This window comes from Dermacentor andersoni, chromosome 4, assembly GCF_023375885.2.
Source record: "Dermacentor andersoni chromosome 4, qqDerAnde1_hic_scaffold, whole genome shotgun sequence".
Classification (NCBI taxonomy): domain Eukaryota; kingdom Metazoa; phylum Arthropoda; class Arachnida; order Ixodida; family Ixodidae; genus Dermacentor; species Dermacentor andersoni.
Window position 1 is genome coordinate 80,167,388 of NC_092817.1, and position 14,761 is coordinate 80,182,148.

The 14,761-nt window shown below is 42.4% G+C and overlaps 1 protein-coding gene across 1 annotated transcript in view; it reads right to left on the reverse strand.

Moving 5' to 3' along the window:
- Window positions 1-811: 811 nt before the first annotated feature.
- Window positions 812-14,761, reverse strand: part of crm (cramped chromatin regulator) — a 77,285-nt gene continuing 63,335 nt past the window's right edge. The window contains exons 19-20 of the mRNA XM_050183276.3: window positions 11,969-12,118; window positions 812-11,232 (exon numbers count right to left, since the gene is read on the reverse strand). Coding sequence (XP_050039233.1) covers window positions 11,119-11,232; window positions 11,969-12,118 — 264 coding nt within the window. The 3' untranslated portion in view covers window positions 812-11,118. The remainder of the gene's footprint in view (window positions 11,233-11,968; window positions 12,119-14,761) is intronic.

A 14,761-nucleotide genomic window follows, 5' to 3' on the forward strand; every position in this document is an offset into this window, starting at 1 on the left:
GCGATCTCATCGGCTACAATTCGTAAATTGCAATATGTGCTGTAATTAGTTTAAAATCTTAATTAGTAATTTCTTTTTGGTTAGTCATTTATGCATGTTGATTTCCCATACAAGTAATGTTTGCCTCTTCGGGTAATTATGCTATCTGCCACAAGCAATTATTAAAGGAGTATAGACAAATTTCTTTTGTGTTTATTACTTTATCAGATATCCCTCGACCCAGTATTTCAATTCTCCAAGAGCACAGCAAATAATTATATTTTTTAATACAATTTCAAAATGTGAAAAAGGTTACCTATATCATCATCGAAACCTGTTGTGGCGGCCTTGTGGTGCCACATACCACTGGCGTACACACACACCGTGGCTGTGGCGCCTAAAGCACAGTCTTTTCAGTATTCAACAGGACAATAGGGGAGGGCGCATCCCCCTATGTTTCCAAGAGAAGTCAACAATCGGAGGGGCCAGTTTGTCAGCTTTTGGCGACAGTCATTGTATGGTCTTCTACCACCGCAACCTGCCACCTTCGATTACGGTGATGCAACAAGTAACCTTTCCCAAGTCTAAAGCTGCATTGTGCTTGACAAGCGATTTGGGTAGGCTGTACGAAAGGTGCTGTAATTATTCATTTGTGCTGCTCTCGAGGAATTGAAATAGAGGCTTCGTATCGCAACTATCGCAACGGCTACCTAAAAAGAAGCAAGAAAAAGGGGACACAAGATTTTAGTGTCAGTACTCTTTTAAAAATTCTGTATAGTATAAAAACACACCTCATATAGTGACAGCTATCAGAAACCATCTTACACAAGACTTTGTTTCAAAAAGCTTTTTATTGCCCTTTTGCACGAGGCAGAGCACACTTGTAACTTCAACAAACTTTTTCAAGAAACTGTGATGGCTTGTTCAGCCGAACATCTAATGAAACTCCTCATGAAAAACATTGCTGAAATATTTTGAAATTAATGTTTTTGTGACATGCGAGAATAAAAATCATTTGTTGTGATAAGACTATTAAAATGGTCATCCATTTGCTACAAACAGTGAACTGTGGTATGTAGCTTTTAAGCCGTGCTGCACAGGAGGTTGTAATCCTTTGGAGCCTATAAAAATGTTATGTACAGCCCACATTTTAGCAATGAGAATGGCATGGCTAAAGAGAGCAAGTCCACTTTGCCACTTGACCAGTATTTCCATTGCTAATTTGTATGGCACATCTTCTGTAGTGCTTAAACATCACACACATACGATGCTGCTCGCCCTGTTGTATGCCGTCTCACAAGGAACTATCAGTTGGAACTACTGCTGAAGAGTATGTTACAGTGCCAGATGACACACAGATGGTATACTGGCCAATGCTACTAAATTACTGCCAGCTGTCAAAACCAGCCTAAGAGCCCCGGGAAAAGAAAACTCTTTTCTGCCACTGGTTACGCCAAGCAGAATGGCAGTCTCAGATTATCACTTTTGGGGATACTTTCACTGCCGAATGATTTGGTGCCTATGAGCAACAGCATTCCCGACACAACACCAAGCATGCCGTCTTGGCACAATGTGTTCAGTGTCCAAACTAGTCACGCAAAATATTGAGAAAGTGAGCATGTCCCAGAAAGTGATTGCCCAAGAATACCACTCCTGGGCTAATTCAGTCGCATGTACTGCCCCACAGGAGAAAACAAAGGTTGGTCACACAAATCATGATTTCCAAACACAGCACCCTCTTTTTAAAAAACTTTGTCACACTTGTCGCCACGGAGCAGATAATGAAGGATGGTCGTGCCTTGTCTCACAGACTTGGAGCCTGTGCAGCATCTCTGAGGCCATGTCGCGCTTGACCCCTCTATGTTGTTTGCTGCGCGATAGTGGGTGCAGAAGGCAATGGAAAAGCATGGCACATGACGCGGCAGTTAATGCTTTCTTCACATGATGGGACAGATTGCAAATTCAGTCTGAGGAAAAGTATGACGTAGTTCAGTGTTGTTGAACCACACTGTAGACAAGCTGCAAGCAGCACCATTTGTTGCAGCTCAGCCATATTACTTGCCTGCCAACTGATTCAGTGATCAGTCTCATTGTATGAATCCAGTTTATATAGCAACTGACACAGTAACATGGAAGCATTGATTCTAGCTGTTTCATGATCAGTGACTTTCTAAGATGACTGCGCTTAAAATGACAAGTGCTCTACCTGTGCGTGGATGCTTGCTAAACATTCCTACATATCCTTTCCAACATGCATATGTACATGGCATACAGTGATTTTCGTGACAATAAATATGCAAACAATGTACAACAGAGGAGATAAAGAAAGAAGAAGGCACAAAGGCTGCATAACAGAACTTGATGAAGCTGCTCACTGGAAGACTTGGCATGAAATATCAAAGCACTGTTTACACACAGAGGCCAAATCAAACAGAACAATGAAAGCAATTTTTGCTGGCAACACCGCTAAACTATGTTACCTTTTTCTGTGTTTTCAACAATGTAGTAACAGCCACAGAAAAGCAAATTAAAAAACATATAGCACACCAGAAAACTTATTTTGAGTAAAGTAGATCAGCAATTGGTGGCATACGAGTACAGAAGTGACCTGTTTATCTGTTGGCAAATGTATTGAAATCACATGCTCAATTCATTAGGCACAGTGAAAAATTGCTCGCAATGTTCTGTAGGAAAACAAGGAGCACCTTGTAGTGTGGTTTTTATGAAAAACACGTTTACACTGAAACAGTCTTCACTATTTAAAGGTGTACTGACATGACATAGTCAACTTGGCTTTTTTTTGTGCATTAAATGAAGATCTGAGCCTTTTAAAACCCAGAAAAAATATTGCATTCATCGGAGATCCCTAATTTATTATAATGCTTGTTTCCACGAACCAGTTTTGTATTCAATACTTAGGAAGTGAATGTGCCGCAACATCAGCAACCCTTGGTAGGGTCATTGCACCTGCCTCAGGCAAGTGCAGCCAGAATAAACGCGTGCAGCGCGCTTGTTTATTTTAAAGCAAATGGTTTTCTTTGCCCCTTTCGCCCGTTTTTGTGGTCTATGGTTGGTGGTCAAACCTTCACTGGCAATAAAAAGGCGCAGACGCAAAGAGTGCACACATGTGTGCAACCAAGTTGAAGGGGCGCGTTCATTGTCGAATGACAGCTGTTGGAGTTCTTTGAGACGCACATGGCTGTCTACGCATACTATGGCAAAGACGTTCTGATTATCAGCTCTGCTCTCTACAGAATTACTCATTGAAACAACAAACGCTGCCTAAGAATCCTCACTGCAACAAATGTATGCTGTCACGTGCACCATTCCTCTAATAAAGCGAATAGCTTTCTTGAAGCATTTGGCTATTCAATTACACTCACAATCATTGTTGATGGTTTCTGCAGAAACTTTTTTTAAGAGCAATGTCGTCATACCTAGCCCTATTGTTACATGTTGTAAGAAAATCTTGCTCCATCATGACGTCACGATAATGTCAATGATGCCAGGTCCTGTATCACGAAAACAACTTTATATCGAACTAAAATAACTTGCAAGTGTTTACCAACCTTCATAATTGCTAAATGTCATCATTTTATGTGCGAGGAGCATGTGGTAGAGGTTCTACAGCTTCAAAAATGTGTCAGTACTCTAAATAAAACCTCGTGGTGTCTAGCATACTGAAATACATTGAACTGTCAGTGAAATTTTAGGTGCCTTTAAGTACCTCGCAGTAGTCATGAAAATACTAAAAGGAAATTGACATCAGGGCAAACAAACAAGAGACACAAATAATTTCAAATATTCTGTGTCCACTTCTCATCAAAGATATATTCCAGACAGACAAGCTTTCTCAACAGACTGCATTTCTACTATAAACATCAAGTGCAAATCTGGAAAGCACAGGTATGAAACCACTGGTCTTAAGTGCATAGCCTCATTCTTCCTCTCCTGGAGTACCAATACAGAAATTTAATGGCATCACAGCATAAGGGGGTGCCTTTTGGAGCTTGCTATTCTTTCAATCATGAACGCTTAGTTTGTGGTTGGTGGAAATCTGTAGAACCTGAAGAATTAGGAAAGAATAGTTTGCTAGACATCCCAAAACTGAAAGAGCGCTAAAGAAATACAAGGTTGCAGAAGCTTGCAGGCATCAATAATGACAGTGCTACCACTAACATTGCCGCACCATGGCCACAATCTCTAGCACATTGCTTTGGTGATGTGCTTTCGAAAGGTAGTTGATGTACAAACATTCAAAATTTTATGCTTTTCATTAATTTCATAAGCTATGGGGGGGAGTTAGAGAAAGTAGGGTAGAGGTGAGCACAATAATTATGCATGCTACCTAAGTAGTTTCAAAACTGCTGCCTTTATATAGTGAACTCCCATTAAGACGAACTCTGTTGACCTGAATTCTCGCACACAACAAACAACATCGGAATGTTTGTTTGGTTTTCTATAGACTCAATGCAAAAAAACATCCGCTTAAGACGAACTGCCTTAGACGTGCTCTTTGGTTAAGACGAAGGTTCACAGTGACCACCACCGCTACCGATCCTGGAGGCTAAAGTGCCTCGATGCGCTGCGCCCGGTTGCGTGCGCATCAGGGCACCCTACTGCAGGCCCGCGGTGCTCACTGCCGGTAGACAGAGGAAAAAAGAGGAGGAAATAAAAAGAGAGTGACATTTCACTTTGTGAATGCGGATGACGCGCAAGTGTACGGGTGCTATAGCGCATATGAAGCTATTGGCTCTCGGTACGCCCAAACTGTCTGCATTGCAGATCATATTCAAGACAGGGCTTGCGTGGCCGTGCCATATGCAGCAGCCGCCGAAGTAGAACACCCCTTGTAAACATGCACTTACTAATTAACAAGCATGGTGACATGAACACATCACACTCGATGACCGCAGACGCTCGGTGTCAAAATGCTGGCGTGAGGAACTGCAGCAGCAGCAGCAAGCGAAGTGACCTTCGCGCTGTCTATCGCTTGAACGCAAACTGAGCGGTGAGAACATAGCGGATGCAAAGCGACGAGCCATTGGCGCACCTAGACTGTGTGCCCCCAAAGCACATCACGTTCAAGATAAAGCCCACGCGTGGCTGAAGTACAACACCCCCTTCCCTCCCCTCCCCAGTGCCATGCGCACAACGGAAGACGGTGCACTCCCCCCCCACTTCCTTCTTTGCTCGCACGAGATTGAGCCGCCATCGTCGGCTCACCGTCACGCGCTTTCACTTACACACACAGCGTAAGGCGTGCGAGGAGGACGATGTTATCCCGAGATGAACCCAGTGCATCTGTATTGCAAACGAAACCTGTAGCAACTGCCAGAGGTCAACCCAGCGTGCCTCCGCCTACCTTCCTCCTCTGCGACGCTTTGCCTCGTTTCTCTTTCCCCACTTTGCTAAATGTCACCTAGACTTTCCTCTAGGTTGCATTGCTTTCGCTAGCTTGGAGCCTGCACCGATGAACTGTGAGGTGGCAGATGCCTGCTTGAACTCTCTAGTGAACTTTTTCGAGCAGCACGAAGGCACAGAAGGATATTTAAGGTCATTAGGTGAGATGACATCGTTTGTGGCTGCTTGCCGATTTGCACAGAAGCTTCAAACATCCATCAAGGACTGGATGAAACCAAGCAAGAGTACCAGTGAAAAACAGTTTTCTATTAAGTTCAGCTAAATAAATGTCTTTTTATGTCATCTTTCCCTTGCTATAAGTTTACTTCATTTACCGTTTTGAAGTAAGATATTTGTATGCACCTGGTCATGCTGCCAATTATTCTTCTGATAAGACAAACTTCTGAAAGCAAATATTCATGGTCCCTTCGAGTTCATGTTAAAAGGAGTCTACCGTATATATTACCACAGAACCATTTTCACCTCTACATATTGGTATTGTCTACCTTGCAAAAGTACAGTTCACACTCAATCTCCAAATTTAGGTTAAAGGACAAATTATTAAAATGACAGTAACTTCAAAATGAAGTACTCAAACTGTGCAGTTTATTTATTATGCGTTGTTTGCTTTTTCTCATATACTGTTCAATTATGTTTAAGTTGAGATTAACTATCCCTTGAGCTAGGCGACAACGCATTCTGTGAGTACAGCATGGAGCTGTGAAGATCTTAGGCAAGTTTGTAGGTATAGCTGGTACACAGTGCTAACAAACAGCACATAGAGATAATTTTTCATATTTTCAAAGAGAGGGCTCCTCCCCACCATTTTTGGAACTGCCAGCTACTATGTCTGTTGGCCTAAGTCCATAGACACCAGTCATTGGGCCACTTCCAGATTTGCCAGAAAACTAGGAAACAGGGAAGCAATGGCTGTTTACGCTCTACGCTTGTCCCATTGCTCAGGTATCTGTCAGAAGCCAATCACATAAAGATAAAAAAATTATGCATGGCTCTGCTATCGCAAACACCAGAAACCAGTGGAACTGGGGGACGTTAAGGCTTCAGAAAAATCCATGCAGTCTTCCTGTGGGGGGGTTTCAATTGGGAGGGCGCGCCATTTGAAGCGCCCGCCGCAACAGAAGCGATTTGTTTAGATGCCATATGCATCGGTGTCATGTGCCAGACGCTGCACCGCCGCGCCTTAGCTCTGATGCATGCTAGCTCCGATGCTGTGTACATGGTAGCTTCTTGAAATCCGCCGGAGCGCGCGCGCGGGTTTTTATCGGAAAGCAGTGACGTCACACCACCTGTGTCCCCGCCGCACCGCTCCTTCTCCCCCGCTAGGCTCCACCCAACCTCGCTGCGTCGCTATGCTGCGCGATGCTATTTTTATACTTTGCTTTCACTCTCTCTAAGCTCTCTCTCCCCCAGCTCGGCGAATATTTTTCGTACGCACCATGCTATTTTTATACTCTGCGAACGTCAAGAGAAACCCACCATGGTTCTAAAAGCTCCACTGTAAAAAAAGAAACCTGAAGCACACAATAGCTGGGCAATATAGTTACTAGCATTGACCCTGCTGAGAAGATGGAGTTGAGGAGAAGTCTAGAAATTAATTATTATGCTCTTACTTTCTTCATTTGTATTAGGTCTTCTCCAATAAATTCTTTCAGGAGCATACGGCATATTCCTTAGATACTGCAGTTATTCGAACGTGTTTCTCATGTCTCAGGAAAAGGTGTTTCAGAGCCCCTTTAATGTTGTTAAGTCTATGCACACATCATACGTCTTGCACTAAACTTACCATAGGAAAATCTGACGTCGCAATTGTTAAACCACAGTGAATTTTCCCCCAATGCAGCAGTGCCTTAATGAGAACGTGGATTGCTGCTGCTTTAATGTTCTTCGTGGCTCCTTTATTCCGAGCTACTGCTATGAATTTACGCCAGCAATCATTATCATACATTATCCTTATCAATGATGATATATTTGTCATTCAACCTAATATTTCCCACTTTTAATAACTGGATGCAGTGATCATTAAACTCTCGTGCATTTCACATCTGGTACAGCAACACTTTGCAGTGATAATCCCATTAATAAAACACAATGAACAAGAACTATTTAAGCATGCCGTTTGCTTACATTATAAAATGTAGCAAAATAAACATAAATGGGTCTTCTATTGCTATCAGTGTTGTTCAAAAGCTTTACATCGACACAAGTTCTTGCAGTCTGCATGAGATAACTGTTACAAACTTTGGTTCAACTTTATTTGGAAGCTTCTTGCAATGCTTCTGCAGCTCAAGACAATCCAGTTGTTCTAGTCACTAAATTCAATATGGCTGTCTATAAATTACAGATCAAAAAGATAAGTGGAATATTATAAAAATACAGGGCTCTTCGGATTTCCACAACCTGTAATCATATGCCAATGAGACATCATTATTTTGATATGAAATTGTTAGAAAGTATCATAGGTTACTAATGCTATTGTTTATATTTACTTTGATAAAATTTGATAGACACAAGTGCACATACTGGACTGCTTTTTGAACTCGTCATAACTGCCACATAATATTCATGACAGCATCAACCTAGCAAATTCGTTTTTCCAGTTATGTCACTAAGTCCACTGCATGAGAGGCTAACAGCTCACAAATACACTTTTTCTTGTAAAAAACACATTAGTTACTATGTCTGCTAGGTTTCCGCTGTCAATGCTATTAAAGAACACAAAAAATGTAATGAACATTCTTGTCATTCGCTTTGTTGAAAGTCATGTTTGAATCATCGTTATGCTCCTCTATTTTAAACAGGCAGAACAAATGGTATGTTTCTCTTTAGCATAATGAAACATGGAGTGGTTCTGCCAACTGTCAGAAAACTATTACAACACTTTTGTTATCTGCAGCACTTTACTGTGTTGTAGCATAAGCAGCCTCGGAGCATACATCATTAGAAATACGCTGGCAGGGTGAAACACAGATAAGGTGTCATCGCACCATCTGCTGTTCCTTGTAGCTCTTAAGGCGCAGATATAATACCAATGTGTTTGAAGCACTCAGCACTAGCAGTCGACATTGTGCGCACTGCACTAAGCCAAAACTACTTATATTTAATGCCTATTTTCATTCATGAAAGCCTCGCAAATAAACGCACACGACATTCAATTTTGTTAAAGTGGCCGCACACAATGTGGCTTTACAGCAGTGCATTCTGCACTGCTGGAAACAATGTATGAAGGCGGAATCTATGCATCTTAGATTTCTTATCTTGGGTTTCTTATAAGTTTTGGTGTGACTTGTACATACGAAAATACAGCAAATTCTGGGTCTAGATGTCAGGCAATTTGGCTTCATCGGCCAACACGCCTGCCAGCAGGACATGCTTTACAAGAAATGAAAGTGGCAGTCATCCCTCACGCCCTGCTTCGAATGTGCCGCACTTTCCAGATGGCATTAGGTCATCCGTACAGGCTGGAAGTTATTGAGCTGCAAGAAGGTGGTGTCGAATCAAATACGCAATGTCTCACTCACCAGCATTTTACCGCTGCTACATCAGCTTTAAGGAACCAACTAGGCAATGCTGGCATGCAGTGCATTATGCATGGCACCCACTGCAGAGAGTTCTGAGATAGTGGAAGATTTGCAGCTGGTGTTCTGAATGCTACTGCACACATCAGTCATATCATATTACTGTGGCGCAGAGTGCCGACTCATCGTCGACATAATGGCACGCCACATGCCAGCAAAAATTACAATGCTACAGGTACAGTTGGCATAGCTTGTAGTACCACTGCTGAGTGACCTAAGCAGACGGGGGCGTTAAATGAGTTTTTACTTTCCAAAGCCCCTGTTTATGTGCCTGAGAGACCCACAGGATACTGATGTCACAAAATGAGCAAGCTTTCACATCCAGAGTAGAGAGCCTAAAGTTGAGAGGTGCATTGTAGCATCTCCCATTCACATGCTACCTTTGTGCCACCTCACGAGATAAAGTTTCCAGTAAATGCAACAGAGTGAATCGAAATACACAACATAAAAGGCAGAACCCTTTAGAATGCAGTCTGTACACTTTGCCTATCAAAAGAGCTGCAGCAAAGGTTTTGTACTTCACTTTACCTCTTCAACTAAATCAATGACTTCAGTTAAAACAGCAGTTAACCACCTCCATATTGCAATACTTTAGTCACAAGTGTAATCTCAAGGGTCATAGAATGCTGGCTTTGAATATGTTGAGGTCCATTTGCACTGGTGAGAAACGAACAGTGCTGAAACTCATACACCCTGAAACCAGCTACATGAGAATCAGAACAGCAACGCCATAAGTTGAAGAAAAACAGAATGTCGAACAAAATGGGGTTGTCTAAAAATTCTTAAACATTTCAACTTCCACATGGAAGCCTTGTTCACTGAGCTGAGAGGCATAAAACATTCAGCTTAACTCCGGCTTCCGTTAATTCAAATTCACTTAATTAGATTTTTTTGTTATTTCAATTCTAACGCTTGACGATGACAATAGATGTTACCTAGGTCTAAATAAATTTCTAATCTGCAAAGGCAAACTTTGCTGGTTTCAGGCTTTTGTCATTTGCAGAACTAGAGGCACGCTACATTTTAGTTGCTAAACTATTGGGTGTGCGTTACATTTCTACTTTGTTTAGGAGCTTTAACATAGAGCTTTAACATAGTATTTATGTTATTTTCCTGCTTTGAACACATAAAAGTGGGTTCTCCTTCATATATCATTGCTCCTTCGTGTTAGAATTTGGAAAATATTGCCAAATGAATCAGCAGTGTGTATCTGTGTTTTTTGTGGCTCTTGTTCAAATCAACCTGCCGGATAATTCGATCAATTTCGTAGGTCCTGTCATTGTCGAATAAACGGAAGTCAACTGCAGCAGATGTAACCAATGATATTTAATGAAGTAAATCTTAAATATCTCCAATAACTGCATGTAACAAATATATATGACCTTATAATAGATATCAGATATAATGAAAATATTTTGTTGTCGGATGCAAATGATTACAGCAAGGTTTGACTATATTATCTACGCCACGAGCTGCTGGAGAGAAAGTAACAAAGTATGTAATTGGCTTGCATTCTGCTTGGTGAGCTCCCAGAACAGCTGCATGTGCATGAAAAAAAAAAAAAAAACAAGTGCCCACGCAACTCCAAAAGGCAGTGGGTCACGTGGCATGCTATGCTAAAACACTCCCAATTATCTTGCGCCTGGAATAGGCTGTGACTTCTGATAAACCCAGATTTGTCTCAATAAGCTTGATAGCATTGTTCAATGACTGCTGAGAATACACACGTGATAGTTTCAACACACGGGAGAGCTGGTGCCTTGCAATGCTGGACTTTTACACGCAATCGTTTCAGCATGCGCCAAACACTGTATAAGGCTGGTGACAGAACATCAACGTCCACTGCACGCTGCTATGATACTCTTTGTCACACTTTGGACACTTGCAACAAGAAAAAGAAAGAAAAGAAAAGAAGGGGCAGAAAGACAGAGTAGCAAAACTTCCGGGCTTCCTGTAATGCACCCAAAGTGTTCGTGCCACACAGTGGCATTGCGTTCCACAGTTAACAGTACAAGTCTTATGGTCCTATTTACACCCGGAGCAGAGTGAACACTACAAAGTGCAATAAATAATGGTTTCCAACAGTTCTATGGTACACAACTATGTACAATGAGTGAGCCAGAAAATGACATCCAAGTCTCTACGTGGATTTGCTCTCTGAATTGGATGAGGCAATCTGCGCAGCGAGGTCAGCAAACTTTGCGACATAGTCTACGCTGTTCTCGTTCATGAGGCACTGCAGCTGGGTGTCGACCTAGAGGCAGAGAGGAAAACAATTCCATGAAACATTTACAGGATGACTTTTTCAACGACCAAACTTAAAGGCCAAGTGGAACAAAATTTCACTGTGGCTAAATTGGATACAAATGAATAGTATACATACTATTAGTGAAGCAATCTTGGCAAAGCTGCAGAGCTAGATCACGTCTAACTCTCAGAAATTACCACATGCAACATTCATATCTGTATGAGGGGGTATGTGGGTTATGGAGGTAATCATGTTATTTCACCAAATTTGTTGAAACTTCACACGCTTGCTCAGTTTCTTATGCTGATTTTAAGTATCCATACTTACATTTTAAGTATGTCAAGAAATTTCTTAGATAATTAATAACTGCCCTCTATTGTTTTCTTAATCAACAGTAATATACCTGTGTGTGAGAAAACTGTAATAACCATGTTACTAAACACATGTTACATGTTAATAAACGTGTAATACATACGGTTACTAGAATGCATTAGAAGGACAATGCTGCAAGCAAATTTTAAATAGGACTATTATTGGTCATTTTAGAGCACAATACCACATGCAACATACATATCCGCATAGCAGTGAGCTGTGCGTTTAGCTGCACGGTCGTTACTTTAATGAAGCAAAAGCAGCATTGGAGCCTGCAATGAGCACGATGCTGACCTCCCAGTATACCCCCCTGCCCTCTCCCTCCCCAAATATTTTTGCACCCCAAAGGTCACAGCTTGGGTCCACTCACATCAGGTGCCAGCCTTGAGATAGAGTCTAGGCTCGAGTTCTCCAAGGCTAGAACAGGGGGTTCGGGTGCCACTGACGGTGCTCCTACTTGGGTCACCTTGAGTGGTGAGTCCAGTGTGTTCAGCAGGGAACTCAGTGAAAAATTTGAGCCCTGAGACAGGAGACAATGGGGAACAGGTTAGTCATTGAAATGGTGACACAATACCAAAGGCCACTATCTAACAGCCAAAAAACAAAGACAATGATACAAAAATAAACCTATTAAAAATGGTGACAACCCAAGGTACAGATGGGACACAACTTCCAGGAGCAAAAAGGAGAAAAGGCAGAGTTGGGTGTACTATACCATCTCTCAATAACAAAAACAGATAATATATGAAAGTGGGCATAGAGGAATGAAACACGTGATTGAGGAAGTCAACTTGCTTCTTAATATTTGCAAGCGACCATTACCTGCCTCGCTTTCTTCTTCTCACAGACGAAAGTAAATATCTGCTATTTTGCGATCAGTCATACTTGTCCAGGTGATTGATCGGTCATGCCTGTCCATAGTCCTGTGGCTTTGCAGTAAAAGCCAATGTTCAATGGCTATTTTTTCTGTGATGGTGACAACAATGGAAAGTGTTCGAATGAGTGCAATGAAGCCGTCACTGGTTTCAGCGAAGTTTGGAGCGAGTTGTCAGCATTTCCAGAAGCCGTTGATGTGTCTACAGTAAACAAGTGGAGGAAGCAGCCACAACCATAGGAGAGCTTGAGAATGGGGACTTCATTGCCGACGTTGTGAATGGAACAGTAAAGGCAACAACTCATATACTGCGCCCACCTGTGATGTGTACACTCACCCTGTACCAGGCACTTCTGCGCAGATAATTGCACTTAACCTTCTGGTGGAGCATTTACATAGCAATGATGACTGATGAGGTTCTGCATTTCAAAGCCACAGTTTGCTTATGAGAGATGCCATGGCAGAGCACTTCAGTTTCATTTCGGCCACACATGCTTCTTCAATGTGTGCTGACATTTCAGTAAAAGAGTGCGTTTGCCTTCAAATGTTGTCAGAATGTGACTGCCATGATACGGAATTGAACCTGAACAACGGCCGCCTTGGTCTTTCCCAGCATGCGGGCTTGCACAATTTCCACACCTTGGGTTCTCAGTCTTGGATGGGTCATAAGCTTCTCAGGTCAATTTCTCGGGTCAATTTCATGAATGACGTCTCGGCACCCTCCATCCCGTGTTGACTTCGTGAAGGTTACTGCCCAACACAACCTACATGATCTTGCACACAATTCTAGCAACCTCCTGATGTGGGGTACTAACAATGATTATTCTGGAACTGGGTGTCAAGAGCACGAGGAAATGCGAATCTTCTACTTTCCCTTCACAGGCAGCAGAGATGGCTTTGGAGATGTGGTTGTTGGTGAAACTTTTCACCTGCGAGCATTTCTTGGGTCGGATAATGATTTTGAAGTCGCTACGTGGCAGGGGGGGAGTTGGCACTCCCTGTTAAAAGGCTTCTTTGATGCCCCGACACTTGCAGCTCGTAGGATGCTGAAGACGATAACGTAGTGGCGGAGGAGGGTGGCGGAAAGATTACCCTGCCTGCCAGGCGTACTTGATCTCCTCTGGCGCGCTTCTGCTTGGTTCTTCGCTTGAGGTGTAAGGACCAATTGGAATAAGGACATTCCGATGGCGCCCTTTGAGAAAGGTCCTTGTCCATAGTGGAAGAGTCGGCATGGCTGTCTCCCGAAATACATAGGAAGCCCATGGCTGTGGTTTCTTGCAACGAAAGTCTGGTGGCAGCTTGAACAATAGCACCGAAGGTGGGTGCGGCTGTAGTAACAACTCCACCTCCACTCCCTCCAATAAAAGTAGAAGCGGACAGCTAGGATGCAGCGATATGCGCCATAGTGAGTGTCGAGAAATCATAGCAATCGAGCGAGCAGCGCCGCCCCGGAAAACTTCAAAGTTCAAAAGTGCAAAATAATAGGCACTCACCATCTTCAAACTTCTCATGGGGGTGCCAAATGACTTCACGAAGGTCTTCCGACAAAGATTTTGGTCCTCTGATGTGGATTTCTTACGAGAATAGTGAAAGTCGACGCATGTCTGCTCCGCTCTGCTCTTCTCCTTCCCCCAAAAACGAACATTTTCCGCCACCCGTAGCAAATAATTTTTGAATCCTTCAAGCACAAGTGAAGTTAGATGTAGTTATTGGACTGATCTGTAGCTTTCTCTCTCCTTTCATTTTCACTAGTGTGCTGGAAGCTACACAGAGGAGACAGCAAGGGGGCGCATGGAAGCAATGCCCTGATGGCCGCACCTAAAGGCTGAACACGGGACGGCTCATGGCAGCATACCATGGCAGCGCGATTTATCTACGCTACGCTTTTAAGGGGGGACGTGGCAATGAAAAAATTTTTTTTTATTTATGGGAATAAATTGACGAAATTTAGCATGCAGGTGTGCTTTGTTATGCTGACATCATAACTGAAATCAGTTTTGAGCTATCTATTATAGTTCTTGAGTTAGAACCCTTGACATCCTCTAATGGTCATCCCCCAAATTAATTAATTAATTACACCTAAGTTTGTCACGATTTTCATACCAGCATGTTCAAGAAAGCCCATTATGTGCAATAAAGCTATTGGTTTATTTTTTAAATGCTGAAATAGGCACAAAAACTTTTTTGAACTTATCTGTGCATGTTGTCTTACTAACGACCTTTGCAAAAAACTCATTATAAATTTTTTTATGAGGTGCAGATGAAAATGGACAGCTTTATTGCACTCAT